This window comes from Apis mellifera, linkage group LG1 (assembly GCF_003254395.2).
Source record: "Apis mellifera strain DH4 linkage group LG1, Amel_HAv3.1, whole genome shotgun sequence".
Taxonomy (NCBI): domain Eukaryota; kingdom Metazoa; phylum Arthropoda; class Insecta; order Hymenoptera; family Apidae; genus Apis; species Apis mellifera.
The window spans coordinates 20846776-20866190 of NC_037638.1; the positions used below are offsets into that span (position 1 = coordinate 20846776).

At 40.7% G+C, this 19415-nt stretch overlaps 1 protein-coding gene and 1 long non-coding RNA gene across 9 annotated transcripts in view; one reads left to right on the plus strand and one right to left on the minus strand.

Moving 5' to 3' along the window:
* LOC724195 (B-cell receptor CD22) overlaps window positions 1–19415 on the minus strand; it is a 309575-nt gene that overhangs the window by 149139 nt on the left and 141021 nt on the right. For all 8 annotated transcript variants that reach the window (XM_016915573.2, XM_016915560.2, XM_006571402.3 and 5 more), the window contains 2 exons: window positions 4783–5119; window positions 3820–4055 (listed from right to left, as the gene is read on the minus strand). In XM_016915573.2, the coding sequence (XP_016771062.1) occupies window positions 3820–4055; window positions 4783–5119 (573 nt within the window). The remainder of the gene's footprint in view (window positions 1–3819; window positions 4056–4782; window positions 5120–19415) is intronic.
* Window positions 15492–16547, plus strand: LOC102655531. The gene is made up of 2 exons (XR_003305689.1): window positions 15492–15756; window positions 15822–16547. It is a non-coding gene; the product is annotated as an uncharacterized LOC102655531 (long non-coding RNA).

Below are 19415 nucleotides of genomic sequence, written 5' to 3' on the forward strand. Positions count from 1 at the left end.
AACTTCACCTTTTGTCCCGACTCGCCAGGAACGGGCGGCAGAACGAGAAAGAAACTCCCTCTCCAACTCGCTCTCGGTTTACGGCCGAAACAATACTTTTATCTTTTCGAAATTCGTCCTCGCCCCGATCTCGAGGCAGCCGACCCGCCTAATTAGATTTTTAGTGAAAGAGAATGAGAAAGAGAGAGAGAGGGGAGGAGAAGAGATTGGTTAAATAGCCGGCCACGTGATAGTCGTTGTGATAAAGTGTTGAAAAGGGAGCGTGTGAAAGATTAATAGAAATTCGCAGAGTTGCGATGCTTGGTTTAATTAACCAAAAGGTTTTGCGATGGTGTCGTGCGGATATCTATGAACGAGACTATTTTGCATTGTAATTTTTGTTGTACACGTGGCTGACTTTGGTACTTTAATGTAAATGCTGGTAAATGAAATGCGTGTACACGCTATGGATGGAATATTTAGCGATGTTCATGAATTTTTGTTGAAAGTTTGGACCAGATATTTTCGTTATATCTTTGGGGATAGAATCGGTTTACGATGCAGTTCGTACGAATAATAATCGTGGTTATAATCTGACGAAACAAGTTGTATAAATAGATTGCAGAAAGAAAGTTGTTGGAAAGATATTTTTTGTAAAAATATTCTTTATCGTCTTAGTACGAATTACATTAAAGATTTTTGTTGATACTCGATTAAAAATTCGTAGAATCGAGTTTTGTTTATATAGAGAGAAGAATCTTTGTAGTGATCCGACGAGAGGGAAGGATTAACTCGTGTTGCTCATTATTCTGCATTAGCATACTCTCCTTTTGACCATGTTTATTGTCTAATGAAATTGATGTTGTTAGCGGCGGTAATGTATTGCGAGGGAAGTGCGCGAATAGCGGAATACAATTGCGTTTCCTCTTTGTTTCAAACGAATTGAAATTGTTCGACAATCGATGTCAAAGTTCGTTTAATCCAAATGACACGTAATTATCGTGTTATTTCTATTGATTATATCGGTTAAGTTTGAAGAAGGAAAAGTTGGGGAAAATTTCGCGTTAATTCCGTCCAATGTATCCCTTTCGTTCGTTTTCATCATCGTAACAAGCAAAGAATCCTGAATTACATTTTCCTTTTTTTCTCTCTCTCTCTCTCTATAAAAATAAAAAAAACTCCGACTACGCCGTCAAAGAACCGAGTCTCTAATTCATACAGTCGAGGCAAGCGGCTCAGAAGCCTGATTCCTCGACGTCCCTTTGCGGAAGTTTAAATAATACCAGCTTTGTACGTTGTGCATCATCCGCTCGATCGGCGTTTTATTGTCGTCGGCTCGTCGTCGTGAAATTGTACAAAGAATCTCTCAAAGAAACGGTAGAAAAGTATAGAACAAGAATAAGAATAAGAAGAAGGAAACTTATAAAGAGCGGTCCCTCCGTTGACGTCCACGCGAATCGATGCCCATTATGATGCAAACCTTAGAAGTCGAGTCGTGGAAAGAAGAAAGAGAAGGGAAAAAACAATATCGGTTAGAGTGTTGGCGTGGGGGGACGTAAGTGGAACGAAAGCGGAATGCCACGAATTTCGTTCGCATGGTTTCCATGATGGAGTTTGACCGGTGGACCGAGGCGAGCAGTATCGGCCTGGTCTGCTTCGATAAAGGAGAAAGCCCCGATATTTGTCGGACAGTGGAATGCTCCCTCCCCCCACGCTCGTGTCGGACAACAAGATTTCTCTCTGCTACCTTATCCCAGCCTCGTCAGCCTTATGGACCGAGGTGGAGAGGGAGAAGAGAAAGGTGGAAGGACAGATCGAGGGCGAGGTTAAAAGGAAAGTCAAGGGGATCGAAAGATTGCGATTGGAACAAGTACCGTTAAGCGGCAATGGTCTTCCCCGTTGTCACGATCAGACACGCGTGTGCACCGCCTCGGCTGTCCTTGCCGAGGAACAACCTGGTAAATTGAATTTCGGCTGGAAATGGAAGGAGGAGGAGAAAAAGTGGAGAAGAGACTTTACGAGGGAGACTCGACGAGGCGAGAGCACAGGTGTCGAGCAAAGGGGGGAGAGAGACTAAGGAAGATGGAGGAGGAGCGGAGGCGTCCGTTTCCTCGCGATTCACCCATTTAACCGGCGCGAAGAGTGCGAAAACAAGGGGAGCGTGTTATCGAGCGCGGTTAAACGAATTTGGTCCGTCGGTAAACACACGAAAGGAAAAAAGAAAGAGAGAGAGAGAGAGAGAGAGAGAGAGAGAGAGAGAGAGAGAGAGAGAGAGAGAGAGAGAGAGAGAGAGAATTCGAAAGGTTCGGATGGAATCCGCGGCCATATATTTCTACCGCCTATTCGTCGGATGAAATACGGAAAATTCGGCATAAAGCAACCGCATAAAACGCGCATTATTCTTAACGTTTTTTTCCTCGGGCGTAAATTCAGCGAATTTATACTACGAGCAAATCTATCCCCATCAGACGCAGAACGACGTTACCGTTTCCAACCGTCGCCTTCCACTCCCCCTCCCGCTTCCTTCTCTTTTCATAGGCGGACGATGAACCCCGCCGATGGAATTTCTCCGAGGAGGTCCACGATCACAACGGATCCCAACGTTTATTATCGATCGCCTTTTCTCGATGCTTCGTTTCGAAAATTTCCACAAATTTTTCACGAAATTTACATTAATGATAAATCGAAAGAATCGGTCGCCTGTAATATTTTCTCATGCATGCACGAGTCGATTTCGAGGGTAAAACATTATTATCGGAACACCTCTCTGGGAAGACGGGTCGGTAACGAATCGTCGCCAACCCGCCCAGTTCGAGATGGCCAGCGCGCGAGCGAAATTAAACATCGGCGCGCGGATGACAAATAAAGGGGGCGAGAGGCGCGACGGGTGGACAGGAAAAAGGGGTCTGGCCTGTGGTGGTGAAGCGAGGAATAAAGGAAAGGCCTGTCCTTCGCGCGAGCAACCGGCGAGATATTAAAAAACAAAAAGTGGGCCGCGCGGCGGCCGGTTCATTTGAAACGTGATTTGAGGGGGTTGAAGAGAGGATTGAAACGTCGTCATCCCTCCTCCCTTCCTCCCTCCGCAAGCCGCATTGTCTCGCCCCGTGTACGTGCGTTTGGACGCGCGTTCGTTCGTTCGTCGATGGGAAAAAATGAGCGCGAGAAGAAAATATTTGCGACAGATGCATATTCATGCGGTGTCACACTCTTGTCCCCGCAACAAATGATTAATATGCATACGATTTTTGATCATTCCTGAAAACTTCGAATTTTGTGGAAAATAAGTATTTCCAGGGAAGGGAGGGTTGACGTTTCGAAAGGGATTAAAGTTTGGTTGTTTTCACGAGATTGTTGTTCCCCGGAAAATTGATTACGCGTAACGATAAAACGGTTGGCTTTGATGTTTTGTATAATACGTATTAATTTTTTACCCGATATTGTTTGTCCAAAGTGTAATTTATATTTTAGTCCGACTTTTTTCCCCTCCCTTATTTTTTTTTTTCGTCCTCCCCGTTCCATGGAACGGTAAACGAATATTAATATTTCGCATTATAATTACCGTGGAAACATTGGTGATTATTTCGATTTCTTCTCCCGCGCGAGATGGATCGCGAGAAAGAAAAATTTTTCGACGATTGTCGAAGTCACGTTTTTTCCAGCCACGTTTATAAATATTTGCGAATGAAAAATGCGGCGCAAAAACCTCCTTTAACCTTAATCCCTAATAATTAATATTCAACTTGACACACTTTGGCGCCGAGATTAATATTTATAATCGCTGGCAATTAACAACGCGTTTTTTTATTAAATATTTAACACGGTATAACAACGTTTACTCACCGAGGACGACGAGTTTCACAGGCCTGCCGGAAAGTATCTTCCCTTGATCGTCCTCGAGCCTGCAACCCCATATACCGTCGTCCTCTAATCTCACGTTGTCTATGTGCAACGCGTCAGTCATGGAGTCGCCGATATATCTATGTCCGGTCCCGCTCATCTCCGTCTTCGTGTTGATCGTAATCATATCTACAGGACTTCCCTCGTGCAACCATGTCGCTGGCCGTATTCTGTAGCTCCTAACAAGACAATTCGTGCCAATTAGGGAATTAATTCGGGATATATATATATATACGCCGATATGGATCTCGAGAGTTCGAGATTGTCGGGACAATATCGACTTGGACTACTTGCCGACTACTACGCTACTTTAAATCGAATCTTCTCGTTTGCGGGAAGGAAACAGCCGAAGGTGTGCCAACGATTACACAAAAGGGGGAATTAAATTTCGATTTTTAGAGAACATGTACATTTTTTCGTAGATAGAATCGATATCGACGGTGAGATTGTTCGTGACGTGATTTATTCAATTAATTAACGTTTTTCGAGTCTGTGGAAATATTTTTGTCGTTGTATCGTGGAATAATTATTGATTTCTTTAAACAGAATTCCAATCAAATTTCTTCTGTGTGGAATGGAATTACAAGAAAATAGACGGATAAAAGAATAATAATTATTATTACCTTTACCGTAATAATTAAATTCATACAAATTTAATCTTTGACGATTATTCCACAATTGCCCGAATTCCAGATCGAAATTATTCGCAGATTGTATAAATATAACGATCCCTCCGATAAATATTTAAATTTATTTTTTTCCCTATATAAAATTTCCCGAGAAAAATCACTTCCCCGATCTATATATTTTCCACGATATAAATTCATCGTCGCGCATAGAAGCGCGATAAATCTCGTCATATCCGCTCGTGCGGATTTGATTGGTCGATAAAGATGGTTAAATTACCTGACCCCGGGCAACAGCAGCCTCGAGTAATTTTCCTCCAGGTCGCACGGTAGTATGACCTTGCTGTGAGGTTTCACCACCATTTCCGAGGGTGGCTTTGACGAAGCGGCAGCTGTATCTAAGGTGACTGGAACATTGGTTGTAGCGGAAGAACTGGTAGACCATAAGTCCTCTTCGGGGGCTAAAAGGGCCGCGGGCTGCGCCACCTCGTCCGACAGAGAAATCAACGTCGAGCTGGACGCCGTTGTGCTGGTGGTGCTCGTCGTGGTTCTTCTAGCACGCCGTCCACCCTCCTGCCTGCTACGAAGGGTGAAAACACCGGCCTCGTTCACCGAGCCTGCAATTCCAAACCAGAGACACCATCGTGATTAATATTCTTATTACTTCGATAGAAATTGGAGATTGCACGCTTGTTTTTTTTTTTTGTTTAAAAAATTTGGAATATTTAGTAGATTCGTATCGTTCTTTTCTTTTGACAAATGTTTCAATAACGTTTCGATAACGTTGAATATTCTTTTACGCGCGATTCTTATTTAAAGAAAAAAAAGTTTGTTTTTTCTATTAAAATTCTAAAATTCATCTAACGACTTGCTAGATCTCGGGTCTTTCGAAGATCATTTAAGAGGAAAATTTGTAAACGACAAAGTATATTGCGGAGGCTTTTACGAAGGGCTTGATTGATTGATGCCTTCGTGTAATAAACGTCATTACTTTATTTTATCAAATTCGAGAACCTAATGGACCTAACGCAATCCCGAAACTCGACAAAGCCGTAAAATAAACGACGTTCCACGCGAGCAAAGGCACTTCTTAACTAAATGGTGTTTCCAACGGTCGGTCGATTCTCCCGAAAACTGTCTATCAGGTTCGGTAGACCAAGGCTGCCCGGGGAAAACTAATTATGACTTCGATGGACCGCAAATAGCTATAACTATCCGGCGCAACTGAGGCGCCTTGTCGACCATGTCGACTCATCCTCTCCCCCTCATGACCTCGTAAACTATGGAAGAAGCCTAATATTTATTGCTCGCCAAATGATGACAAGATCAAAACACGCAACTTTCTCACTATTTTTTAACGCGCCTTTTATACAACAATCTTCGATCGCATTTCTAATCGAATTAAATTTTTCAGATGCTGAGATAATGAATATTTCTCACAATGGAAAAAATGTTATAATTCTACGTTTAAGTTAAAGCGGTTTATATTCCATTCTCGTAATTTCAGTAATTTATTTAAAAGATCACCATGGCAAGAAGTTGAAAAAACTTTTTTCGTGAATGTTGTTGATCTTTGGACGAATGCAATAATTCCGTTGAACTTCTAAGATACGAACAAACGAATCGTGTTCTCGCGAGCGTCGGTTGTGCACCGACACCGGACTGGATGTTGTTCGACGTTGATGTATGCATTATTCAGGCCGTGTATCTATTCATTATTCATGTCGTGATCAATGGATGTCAACAGACCACGATCTGTATCTGGACAGAAAGTGAAAGCACTCGCTGTCGTTCGGTCGTGCGCTTGCGAGACACGAAGGTGCCGATCAGATTTTACGAAACGAAGGAACTCGACGCACACACGCGCGCATGCACGCACATACGCACACGCACAGGTCTCGTTACAATAACACATTGTAGTCGTATCGTCCCTTTTGTTTGGTCAACGATACGTTGACGAGATAATCAGCCAATTGTAGCGTTAATCGGAGTTGACGTTTGAATTGTATAGAAATTGAGCATAGCATTGTTCAATCCCGCATAATGATCAACATATTTACAATGTTGAAAAGCGACATAATTCGAAAATTATACAATTTTAGAAAAGCTTTTGAATCTAGTAATTGGAAACCCAGATTCAAACACAGTATATATAATAATGAAATTGATCATTTCGATTTTCTCTTTTATTATCTCTTACTAGAGATTGGAAACTAATATTTCCAAGAATATCGTAGTTTCGGAACGCTATAACAATTTATTTTCAGAATACCGTAACATACTTGGAAAAAGTATCTCTCTGAATTCTCTACGATGAAACTCGATACTTCCTGAATTGTGGAACGCGTGGTATTAGGATTGTAGATCAATTTTTGATCCATAGTGGAAAACGATACAATATATATCCCCGATATATCGATATTCGAAAATTCCACGATGGAGAGAATTATTCAAAAAAAAAAAAAAGAAAAGAGCGGATTCTTTGTTCACAGAGATCGATTAACGATGGATTTCGTGGCGCGAAACGGGAAAAGGGAGAGGCGATAAAACGCGTCGCGATAAAAATCGATACGAAATCGCGTATCCACGTCGAAGGAGCCCCCTGTTATCGATAAATTTCGGGTTATGAGGTTTTCTCGACCCGATGATACCCGAGAATTCTCCTCTCCAGGTATCGATAAACATATCGATTGAATTTCGCACCGGTGCCGATAAATTTTTACCCCTCCCCCCTCCTCCTGAAAATCAACACCAATAAATTCCGGGTCGTGGTGGAAATCGGCACCGATAAATTCCGAGTCGTAAAAATCGATGCCGATAAATTTCCCTCCGCCTTTTGTGGAAGGGGGAGGGGGGTATAAAACTACCCCTACGGGTTACATTCCGGGTCGTGATAACCGGATCGGCGAATAAATCTGGGATCACGCGGGATCCGCCCGTGATAACCATCCGGTGGTGGATATCCCCGTGTGAAATGATCGACGATGATTTTCGGGTCGCGGTAATTTCGCACGATGACAAATTCCGCGCGGTCGGGGAAGCGAAGCGGGGGGGCTCCGAGATAAATTCTCGGGGTCGTGGCGCGCGGTGGTATCGATAAACTCGGGCGTCCGCTCGACTCGAATCTTTCATTAATCAACCCCGCGTTGCAACCCAGTTACGCCACGCCATTCTGTACACGCGGGAGAGGGGAGGGGGGGATGGTGTAATTGGATACGTGGATACACTTTAACGGGAATGGACTCGATGCTTAAAAACAATAGGGTGAATTTGCAGGGTGGTGGTGGCCGCGGGGGAAACGTGTTGTATTTATTTTCCCGTTTTACGCGCGTTAAATTTCGCGCGTTTTAAATTTTTCGATAAATTAAATTTGGCTGGTGGTTCAGGGTGTGGTCGTCGATAATAATAATAGTTGTTTTAGAAGGCCAGTTCCGGGTTTTTCGTAAAGAATCGATTGTTGTGAATTATTGAATCGAGTTATCGATAATATATATAATAGAAACGATGAGAAAAAATATTAATTAATATATATATATCGCAACTAATATATCTTTCTGAACGGACAAGGAATTATCGATTATTTTATTTATCAGAAAACTTTTTAAATCGGGGAAATATTTGAAAATAAATATTGGAGCAGATATTTTTAATTGGAAGGAAAATTTTTATCGAGGGAAGAAGTTTTATATTGGATAAAAGGAAAAATTAAAATAGCAGCGCACGTAAATAAGAGAGCAAACATCTAAATCCTTGTGTCAAGATGTCGGAACACTATAAACACCTCGGAGTGATAAATCAGACACAAGTTACTTGTGCAACTTACTTTCTACTACGACTCGAACACTTGTAGCGCGTTAAGTTGGTCGTACATTTAACCTCTTGACGGTGTCACATCGTGCAGACCTCTTGCATTTATGTACAATAAAACATGGAGTAATTATCTAATTTCTCTCAGAATTTGTCGAGTCAAAATTGTCGAGATATTTCGAATATCTTTCGTATACACATAGAGGAATAAATTGCAATAATTTTATCAATTATAAAACTATTACTAAGAACATCGTTTCTTTTTCTTTTTTTTCTACTTTCTAATCTAATATCAAAAAATGTTTAAATTCAATCCAAACAAACGTTGATATTATTCTTATTCGAATATCGACAATGCTTCGACGTAGTAGGACGTAATTAATATCGAATTACTCTTTTAAATAATATCAAATAAATATCGATAATTTATTTACACAATTGAGAGCAAACGTGACAGTGAACAATATTTCATTAAATCTCCCATCAACCTCATAATATTCAAACTCGACATCCTCCTCCTTGTCCTCTGTTTGCAACCCCGTGAAATCTTTAAGAAGCGCGGTAAGCTGCGTTTGTTTCAACCGCGGCTGCCTGCAAACAAACAAACAAATAAACAAACAAACAAACACGCTCTACTACGCGAAACTAGGAGCATCAGCCTCTTTGTCACGCGAGCAACGACACCAACGAGCACAGGGGTGAAAAAAGGGGTGAGAAACACGCGGGAAAGGGCGAACGCGAAGAAACGCCGACGCGACGTCTTTTATATCCACCTGCCCCCCCTCGTTGCGCGTATGCACGCGACAATGCAACCGTTGTAAAACGGTTAAGAGGATTTGTCACCTTCGTGTCACTGAATAAACCTCCTCTCCCTCCCCTCTCCCTCTTCGCTCGCGAAACTCGCTAGCTCCAAGTTGACATCTTCGAGGACACGATTTCCTCCATCTTCCTCCTCCTCCTTAATCCTTCCTTTTCGCGTTGAAGGAGAGAATTCAACCGCCTCCTCCTCCTCCACTCTCTCCCCCCCTCCTCGATTCTCTTTGTTCGCGGCGCATCAAACGTGAAATATGCGAGTTCGCCCGGGGAATTTCGGTAATTTGCGAGGAGAAATCGGGGCGGGGAGGGAACTCGGCTTCGTCTTTAATCCCAACCCTCCCCCCCCGAAATACTAGATTTGTCGAACGTTTCACGAGCGGATGGAGGTAAACTTAGCCCCGCGAAACGCATGTGATACCGGTGGAAAGTTGAGTCGGAAGTTGTTCCCTTTCCACTAAGGAAGCCTGCTCCGTATAGAAGGCTATAGGATCTAAGCTCGCGCTATTATTTAAGCTCGTTGCTTGTTTCGATCGGTTAACGGTGTCGTAAAGAAGAAGATCGTTCGTGGATCACCGTCGAGGAGGGGATTGAATTTGTCGCTGCGAGCGTTTATTAGGAAGCTTGTAAAAGGAAGAGTAAAGGTAGAATGGTTTTAATTTTGTGTCCGCTGGCTTCTCGCTCTCCTCGCTCTTAGATATGATGTAATTGAGCGCGACCAGCCGGTTTATTTATCGAGAGATACGGATTTAAATGGGGCAGGTTATAAAAGGGTTTTCAAACTCTTTGTTTTCTAATGGATATCGAATGGAGGTTGATCGGATGGAAGGGGGCACAAAGGTAATCAATCACCTACGAGGTAAATTGAGAAACGATATTAAAAGCGGAGGGGGGGGTGTCCGAGGGGTGTTTATCTTTGAGAACGAATTCATGCCGCTGGGAGCGGGCGAACTGTCGAAAAGATAGGAAGTATCGTCGGCCGCGATAAAAGTGACGGATGTATTTGTCGAAAGTGTTTTGATTCGCCAATCGAAAATACGTTCAAGCTTTGCAAAACCACTTTACGGGGACAAAAAAAGACGGTTATCCGGCAAACAATAGAAATCGTAGAAAAAGAATTCGTCCGACGACAAACGTATTTTTTCCTCGAATCAAACAACTTTTGTTGTTGGTTTGTCACGTGGAAAAAATAGAAAATAAAAAAAAAAAGAAAATAGAAAAATCATCGACGGTACAAAAGCAGAATAACGAACACACGGTGTTTTGTAACAACAATACTCGTATTCCTTTGTAAATATTATCAGTCGATAGTGTTTGATCGATATTATATTGATACGATACCAAGAGTATTTACGAATCTGTTCAAATACCCTCCGGTAAACCGATTTCCCCCCCCTCCAAAAATCCCCTAAACGTCGTTAAAGTATTCCAAGTAACAATACATGTTGCAACGAGGGTGTAAACAATTTTAAATCCGAAAGGAGGACGAAACTGCTAGGTGGAGGGAAAACGATGATGCAACGGTGTCGGCCTCGTGTACATAAAGATCACGTTTGCGGAGAAATAAGAGATCCAAGGTTGAGGGAAGGTGGGGGAAGGAAGGAAGGAAGAATTCAACGGCCGGTGGACATATATCTCGGAGGGAATTTATCTCTCGCGGAATTCACAGCACGAACGTCTTTGATAGGAGTGATTCTCGGCCGGACCACACCCCCTTCCATCTCTCCTTCAATCCACCCCCCTCCCTTCTCGACCTCTGGTCCCGATCCTCTAATCTCTCCTCACCCCTTTACACCCCTATCCTCGGTGTCATCCTGTACTAAGCCCTCTGTAATACCCTCTGCTACGGAAACAGTTACGGGCCTTCGTATTCGTTCCGCTCCTTGCCCCCGTAATTCCAATCACTACGACGCTCACGTTAACTCGAATCGACGAGCAAATACCGAAGCGGCGAAGAACAACACGCGAGATTTCGACCCCTAACCCGTCTTCTTTCTATCCTCTTCCTCCACTTCCTCCTCCTCCTCCTCTGGATTATACCGAATATTCTTTCAACCCTCTTGTCCAGTTTTCCATCGGGGAACAGATTAATCGACGAGAGGGGAGGATACGGGAGGGAAGGGGATGGCTACTTTGGATTGCTCGTTTATAATCGTTGAAGAGAAGCACGGGAATACGGGAATTGAATTAACCCCTAATTACAAACGTCGTTCGCCAGTTATTAAGCGGAGAACTTGCGCGCGTTCTCTCCTTTTTTTTCCACGGTATTTTCCGATATCCGATTATCGGCCAAGTGCGTCCAACAAAAGAATCGTAATGGGACGATACGTAAATTAACATGGCGATACGGATTTGTATCTGGAAATATCGCGTATAAATCAAAAGAGGGAGATCTTTTGCGATTCGTATAATGATCGGCCGTGCGTTAAATTTATACGGAGAGAGAAAGAGAGAGAGATTATCATGTTAAGTCAAAAGAAATATAATAGGTCGCGCAAAGATATATGTATTATTATTATTATCCGTTCCTATTCGTCTCGTTTGAACGTGGTCTCTGTTATACCTGGTCAAACAGGTTTTTTTCTTCAGCGGATGAATTTCCGTTTATGCGCCCCGATAATCGGAAATGAAACGTTCGCGTGTATATAACAATCGGCGTAAGTTTTAACTTTATTTCACGTCGAATCGATTCCAATCTCGCCCTTTCCACCCTCTCCACCCGCGATAACTTCCGCTAATTTTCCTCTCGAGCTTGTCTCTTCCAACAAGAACAAGAATCGAAATGATGCGATCTCGATTCAAATCGTGTTTCTTCCTTTCGCGATTATTATTTCTTGTTCTTGAGAGAAAAATAATTATTATCGTTTTATTTATTTTTATTTATTATTACGTTGTCGTCGCTTGTATTTATTATACCTCGATGATAAATAATAATAATAATATATAATAATATATATGAAAAAAAAAAGAAAAGAAAGAAAACGTTGTATCCACGCGTGCGATTGGTTTCGTTGGAGGAAACACGCGGAATCAGGTGTGGTTAACTAGAAATCGTTACGATCGATCGAACGGTTACGATTACGGTGGGCGATCGTAAACATCGAGAAGGGAGTATGGCGGATCCATTTGTTTTTAAGCACACTGCCGATATGTTATGAACTTTCTCTCTCCCCTTTTCCCTCTCTTCCTCCCTCCACCGATTCCGTTATTGCTTATCGAACTGCTTGGACGTTTCGTTTTTACCGTGAAATAACTGTTACTCGTTTGCTCGAGTGTTTTTTGCGCGAGCGTATCGATCGCATGATGCAAAAAGAAAAAAAAAAAAAAGAAAAAACGGACAATTTTTACATGGGTAGCAATTATGCTCATCGTGCAGTGACGAGTAAAAAGGGAGGCCGATTATTAAATGAAGATTAAAGAAGTGAATGTTGCGTTTCGATTGAAAATTTTCTTTTGTATTGTTCACGAGATTGCACGGATTTCGAGCAACATCGTTATTCGAAATATCACGACGGGAGAATAGACAGAATCTGCAGCGATATAAATTCGCGTTGCGAACGAATCCGACGCGCATGACGCAACTTGCGTTTCCACCCCCTCCTCCGATGCTCGTTTTTAATTCGAGTATCAAAAAGTAATAGTCGAAGCGTGATTTATATCGGTTTAAAACAGACGTAAGAACGTGAAGTTTATAATTGGATAAAAAAAAAAGAACGATGGCGCGAATGAGGAACAATAATTTCCAAAAAAAAGAAATCACAAATTTTTAAACATACTCGAAGCATTCAAAAGTTTGAAAACTTCTCTCAATAATATCAAATTCTTCATGCTTCAGAATTTCAAGAGCAATCAGTCATTTAAAAAAATTCACGAATCCTCGAAGTTTGTATAATATTTTCCAAGCATCCCAAATTTCCATATTTAATCAACGTTAATCGAATTTAGAAATCGAAATATTCAAATTTTTTTACAATTAATCACCGTTCGCGATATTTCATCCCCCCGAAAATTCTCGATTATCCCCCGAAAGGGGTGATGAAATCCAGTTCTTATTCTATTAATCCCGTGGCAGATCCCTCGAAAATTACAATTTCCGCTCGCATTCTTATCAAAAACCACGTCGACCACGGACGACCACGTTCCAAGGAGCTCTCTTTGTCGCGGGGATATTATATATACGCGCAGGATCGGGGGAAACCCTTGATGTTCCATTAACAGAGGCGTTGTCCGCGTCCAAAGCTGGTGGATTGCTCGGGATTCTAATCTGACCGCAGAGCATGCCTTCTAATATAGATAGGCTTGATTAATTCCGCGGGAACGCGGTAATGCGTCGTGTGATCCGCGGATGCCCCGTGATCCGTACGAATTATACGCGTTACGTGTCCGCCTCGTAAACGAGATTTCGAGAACGAAAAGGAAACACGGCATTGGGCCTTTCGTCCGGCTATGCAAATTAAATTGGAGAACCCTCGTGCGCAGACGGCGTCGTAAAAATCACGAGAACAACCACCCTCGCGGATGAAGGAGAGAGAGAGAGAGGAAGGAGAGGAGAGAGGGTTTGGTGGAAACCGGATGCACGCTCAACTCCGCCATTATCGAGTGGCCACTCTGTGCAAAGCGGCACAGCCGCGCTGATTGAAGGGTTACCAGCGGTAAACAGGCTCGATAGGATGGACGGATGGGTCGATGGGTTGGACGCTTCGATTCCCGATCCTTTTGTGTGGATTACGACAGTGTGTGGATATTGGGTCCCGGGGAAGATTGATCGATTTGAACCGATAATGTGGAACCGAATCGTTTACGGAATTTTTAATCTTTAATCTTGCGTAGCGCTGTCGCCCTCGATTAATTCGCGTAAAAAAATATCGGGGGGACGGAGAAGGGATAGGCGGATTTTTGGAAGTGGAAAATTAATTTTTATACTCGATACTCGATCATTTTTTAAATGGTGTACTGCGTTAATAACAGTTTCTGGAAATAAATTGTCTAAGTTTGAATTGAAAAACGTGTATAATAAATCGAGAAGGAATTCATCGTGAAATGATTGAAACAAATCGAATGTCGATAATTGTTTTCGAATGTATTCGGGGAATAACTCGTGTTTTATTATTTTAAACGATTTTTCTATTACACTTTTCTATCATAAAAAAAAAAGAAAAACGATTACTCAACCATATCGATACTCTCTGCAATTCATATTTTATACAATCGTTTATATCAAGTCTATCTGGAGAAACGGAAAGCATTCGTGTCTTATCTAAAATTGACCGGGTACACAACTTCGGGAAATAATTGAAAGAAGACAGAGAGAGAGAGAGAGAGAGAGAGTTTATTCTCGAAATCCATTCCATTCGTGGGAGGGAAACGTTTCATTTATATTTAAAAAAAAATATCGGACAATTTTTACGATACCCCTCTCTCCTCCCCCTTTCATCTAAAAGTTACGCGAGTAATTTCGAGCTGGCCCCGTGCCACGAACACATGGCCGTAGGAAAATCTTCGCTCAAACAAACTGCTGCTCGGCCATACTTTAGGCCGCGGATATTGAGTGATTGATACACTTTCCATTGCACGAGTCTCGCAAGTTTTCTGAAGCACCGCCAAGAGAGCCGGATGCCGAATATGTCGAGAGTCCAGTGCGCGATGCCAAACAGGAAATCACCACCCATCCCGCTTTCCATAGATCGACAAGAAGCTTGCACCGACCTATCTCTCTCTCTCTCTGTCTCTTCTATCTTTAATTGTCATCGTTCCGGCATCGACCGTTTTGCATAACCAATATATGCGCTCTGCCAAAAGCCGAGTATATCGTGCTCGTGAATCGATGGAATTCGATTCTCGTCGCGTTCGAGGGTGCATATCGCGATAAGCGCGCGCCTATATATATATATATATATATATATATATATATATATATATATATATATATCGAAGGTAAAATAAAGAATACTGTGTGTTTTTAGTAGTCGCTATCTGGAAGCGGCGCGGTAAAACTGCATCTAAAAATTTTACGCTCGAATCCGAGTCGATACGAGAATCGATTTCGAGATGTTGCGTGTTGGAAACTACGGAGAGAGATGGATTGAGGGGATTTTTAAGTTTCATAGATTATTTGTAAAGTACTTTCTTTATTGTGTTTCATTCAATCTTGTGATTGAAATATAGAAACAGTTTGTATAAACGGTTTAATTTAACTATAATTGATTAAGAGACATTTCAGATTTCTTGGAAATACTAGAAATTGGAACACTTTAACTTAACGAGGATAGAATTATCATTTCGATATCTCTTGTTGTCAGAAGAGTTTCACAAAATCTTTCCCTCTTACTTTACTCCAATTTACTTTTTCTTTCAATCTTTAATAGATTTATCTCGGAGCACGCATGATGAACAGTGGCATAAGAAGGAGAAGCGTCTAGTGTTTCGACCAATTTCATTTATTTACAAAGGACCAGCTGCCCAATAGCCTCGTGTAGACACCGATGAAAGATTGATTAAAGCACGGTCAAGGTGCAAAGCATTGCTTTCCACTTAAATTCACCGTCTGTGCCGTCACGTCGTCCAAGGAATTTTGCCACCTGCTGCCTAATAACGGAACACCGCTTGCTCCTTGTTACCTCGCGTGTCCATCGAGGTGAGAGCACGTAACAACGAATACAAAGGCCTTGATTCACCGACGTGGAATCCTTTCCTCCCCAGCCTTTTCTCTCGTTCGAGAGCCCACGACAACGTCTTCGTTAGCGGCAATTTCTGGCCGGCGGAGGAAGAACGAATCCCTCCTTCCCCCCCAATCCTCGCCCTACAGGAAGAGATTGACGTGGTCGTCGGTCGTTATTTTCTCTTTCGGGGTGAACGTGGATGGTTGGCGCGCGCCACGTTCGATCCACTAAATCACCGGTACCACGGGCGAGCGACGTTATTAATGAGGCACTAATAGCGACCGTACGAGGGCCATGTTTCGTATTCCCGCTCGACCCACTCTCATCGTTCGCCACTTAGCGATAATTGTTATCGTGGCAAGAACCGGGCTTCCGGTACAAATCGACCGCTATGAAAATCGATCATCGTCTTCGCTCGAGGCTGCCCTCGCCAGCCACAGGATTTTGGACTTGATTTACGCTCTTTGTCCCGCGTGCACGGCCGGGTTTAAAGTAATGGTGTAGAAAGTAATGGTGTATCGACAATCGTTGTGAATCTCTTATTCGATATCGGTAAGTGTGATGATAATGTATGTAATTCCAAAATTCTTATTTCAAGGCGGTGGATTTTAAAAGGGAAAGGAAAGATCATGAGTCAATTAAGTCTGGTCGAGAGATGGAGGAGGAAACATGAGTCTGATCATCAAGGTCGTTATATTACTTATAGCACGATTACAATTCGTTTATATTACTGATATAGAATGGAATGATCAGGCACGAAATAATTGTAAGTAAATGATTTATTTCGATATTTTATTAGGAGAATATAATATGTGAAGAGGAGGTAAGAAATTTTTAGAAAAATCCTGAATCCACGCAATTTTGGCAAAAAATTTTTCTTGGGAAAGTATAATTCAATTTGACTTTGTGCGCGAACGAAACAAAAGTTTTGGAGAATGGGACAAAAGTGATATGTTTATTAGAATTAAGAGAATTGATTTAAAAATAATTAAAACGATAGTTCCTTAAAAAAATGTAAGTATAAAAGATAAGTATATTAAATTCGAAACAATTTTCCCATGTCAAATTTCCCTTCTTCATTTATATTATCTTAATAAAGAATTGTAAAATATAGATAAAAATTTCTGCCGATGGCACAAAATTTTGAGTTATGAAAATCCTCGAAAAATATCACGTGCCATCTTCTTTATGATTATATTCTCCTGTTATAAAATCGAGAAATTAAAAAAATATTTTACAGTCTAAAATATCGATTTTTCATTAGGAGAACATAATATGTAAAGAGATGGCACAAGATATATTTTCCGGAATTCTAAGACTTAAAGTTTTCGGATAGCCAGTCAGGATTTTCAATCAATTTTACAAATTTTTATTAGGAAAATATCATCCTCGATTCAAACTTTTAGTTTTTCATAATTTTTATAGTTTAATAATTATTACATACTTATATATTTCTTTCAGATATGTCTTCATTTGCTGTCATCAATATTTCTTCACAAAATATTATTATAATTTTAATTTTTACAAAAAAATATAATTAATTGAGAAACATCCTTTTCATTCAATTTTCTCGCATAACTAAAAAATTCATGATAATATATTCTCTAAACAAAAGATAATAAGAAATCAAAATATAAAAGGTAAGTAAAACACAATATTCAATAAATTAATTTAGTCTTAAGTAAAATGTTGAAAAAAATTAAAAAAAAAAGAAAAGAAATATAGGTCTGTAAAATGCATGTTTATGTGGCAAATATGCATACAGGTAAGTATAAAAGGTAAGTATATATAACTCGAAAGGATTCTGCGTGACACCTCCAAAAAGATTATATTCCCCTAATACAAAATCATAAAATACAGTCAAAAATATCTGCCAATGGCACAAAATTATGAATTAGAAAAATCTTGGAAAAATTATTCGCGACACCTTCCTTATGCTTATATTTTCCTGTTACAAAATCGAAAATTTTGGCAAACATTTTGCTGAAATTTCAATTGTGTATTAGGAAAATATAAAACATAAAGAGGTAACACGGCAAATGATTCCAAGAATTTCAACATTCAAAATTTTCGGATAGCCAGCCAGGATTTTTAGAAAATTTTACGATTTCTGATTAGGAGAATATAACTTTAAAGGAGGTGGCACATGGAATTTTTGAACAATTACAATTTCGACAATTATTGGCGAAAATTTCCGACTTCTTAACAGGAGAATATAATATGTAAAGAGGTGGCACTAAAAATTCCTAGACAGAGACGAAGGTTTCTAAGTTCCTCGCCCAAAATTCCGACTTTTTAACAGGAGAATATGATATGTAAAGAGGTGGCACTGAAAATTTTTAGACAGAGGCGAAGGTTTCTAAGTTCCACGTCCAAAATTCCGACTTTTTAACAGGAGAATATGATATGTAAAGAGGTGGCACTAAAAATTTTTAGACAGAGACGAAGGTTTCTAAGTTCCTCGCCCAAAATTCCGACTTTTTAACAGGAGAATATGATATGTAAAGAGGTGGCACTAAAAATTTTTAGACAGAGACGAAGGTTTCTAAGTTCCTCGCCCAAAGTTCCGACTTTTTAACAGGAGAATATGATATGTAAAGAGGTGGCACTAAAAATTTTTAGACAGAAGCGAAGATTTCTAAGTTCCTCGCCCAAAATTCCGATTTTTTAACAGGAGAATATGATATGTAAAGAGGTGGCACTAAAAATTTTTAGACAGAGACGAAGGTTTCTAAGTTCCTCGCCCAAAGTTCCGACTTTTTAACAGGAGAATATGATATGTAAAGAGGTGGCACTAAAAATTTTTAGACAGAGGCGAAGGTTTCTAAGTTCCTCGCCCAAAATTCCGACTTTTTAACAGGAGAATATGATATGTAAAGAGGTGGCACTAAAAATTTTTAGACAGAGACGAAGGTTTCTAAGTTCCTCGCCCAAAATTTCGACTTTTTAACAGGAGAATATGATATGTAAAGAGGTGGCACTAAAAATTTTTAGACAGAGGCGAAGGTTTCTAAGTTCCTCGCCCAAAATTCCGACTTTTTAACAGGAGAATATGATATGTAAAGAGGTGGCACTAAAAATTTTTAGACAGAGACGAAGGTTTCTAAGTTCCTCGCCCAAAATTCCGACTTTTTAACAGGAGAATATGATATGTAAAGAGGTGGCACTAAAAATTTTTAGACAGAGGCGAAGGTTTCTATGTTCCTCGCCCAAAATTCCGACTTTTTAACAGGAGAATATGATATGTAAAGAGGTGGCACTAAAAATTTTTAGACAGAGACGAAGGTTTCTAAGTTCCTCGCCCAAAATTCCGACTTTTTAACAGGAGAATATGATATGTAAAGAGGTGGCACTAAAAATTTTTAGACAGAGACGAAGGTTTCTAAGTTCCTCGTCCAAAATTCCGACTTTTTAACAGGAGAATATGATATGTAAAGAGGTGGCACTAAAAATTTTTAGACAGAGACGAAAGTTTCTAAGTTCCTCGCCCAAAATTCCGACTTTTTAACAGGAGAATATGATATGTAAAGAGGTGGCACTAAAAATTCCTAGACAGAGACGAAGGTTTCTAAGTTCCTCGCCCAAAATTCCGACTTTTTAACAGGAGAATATGATATGTAAAGAGGTGGCACTA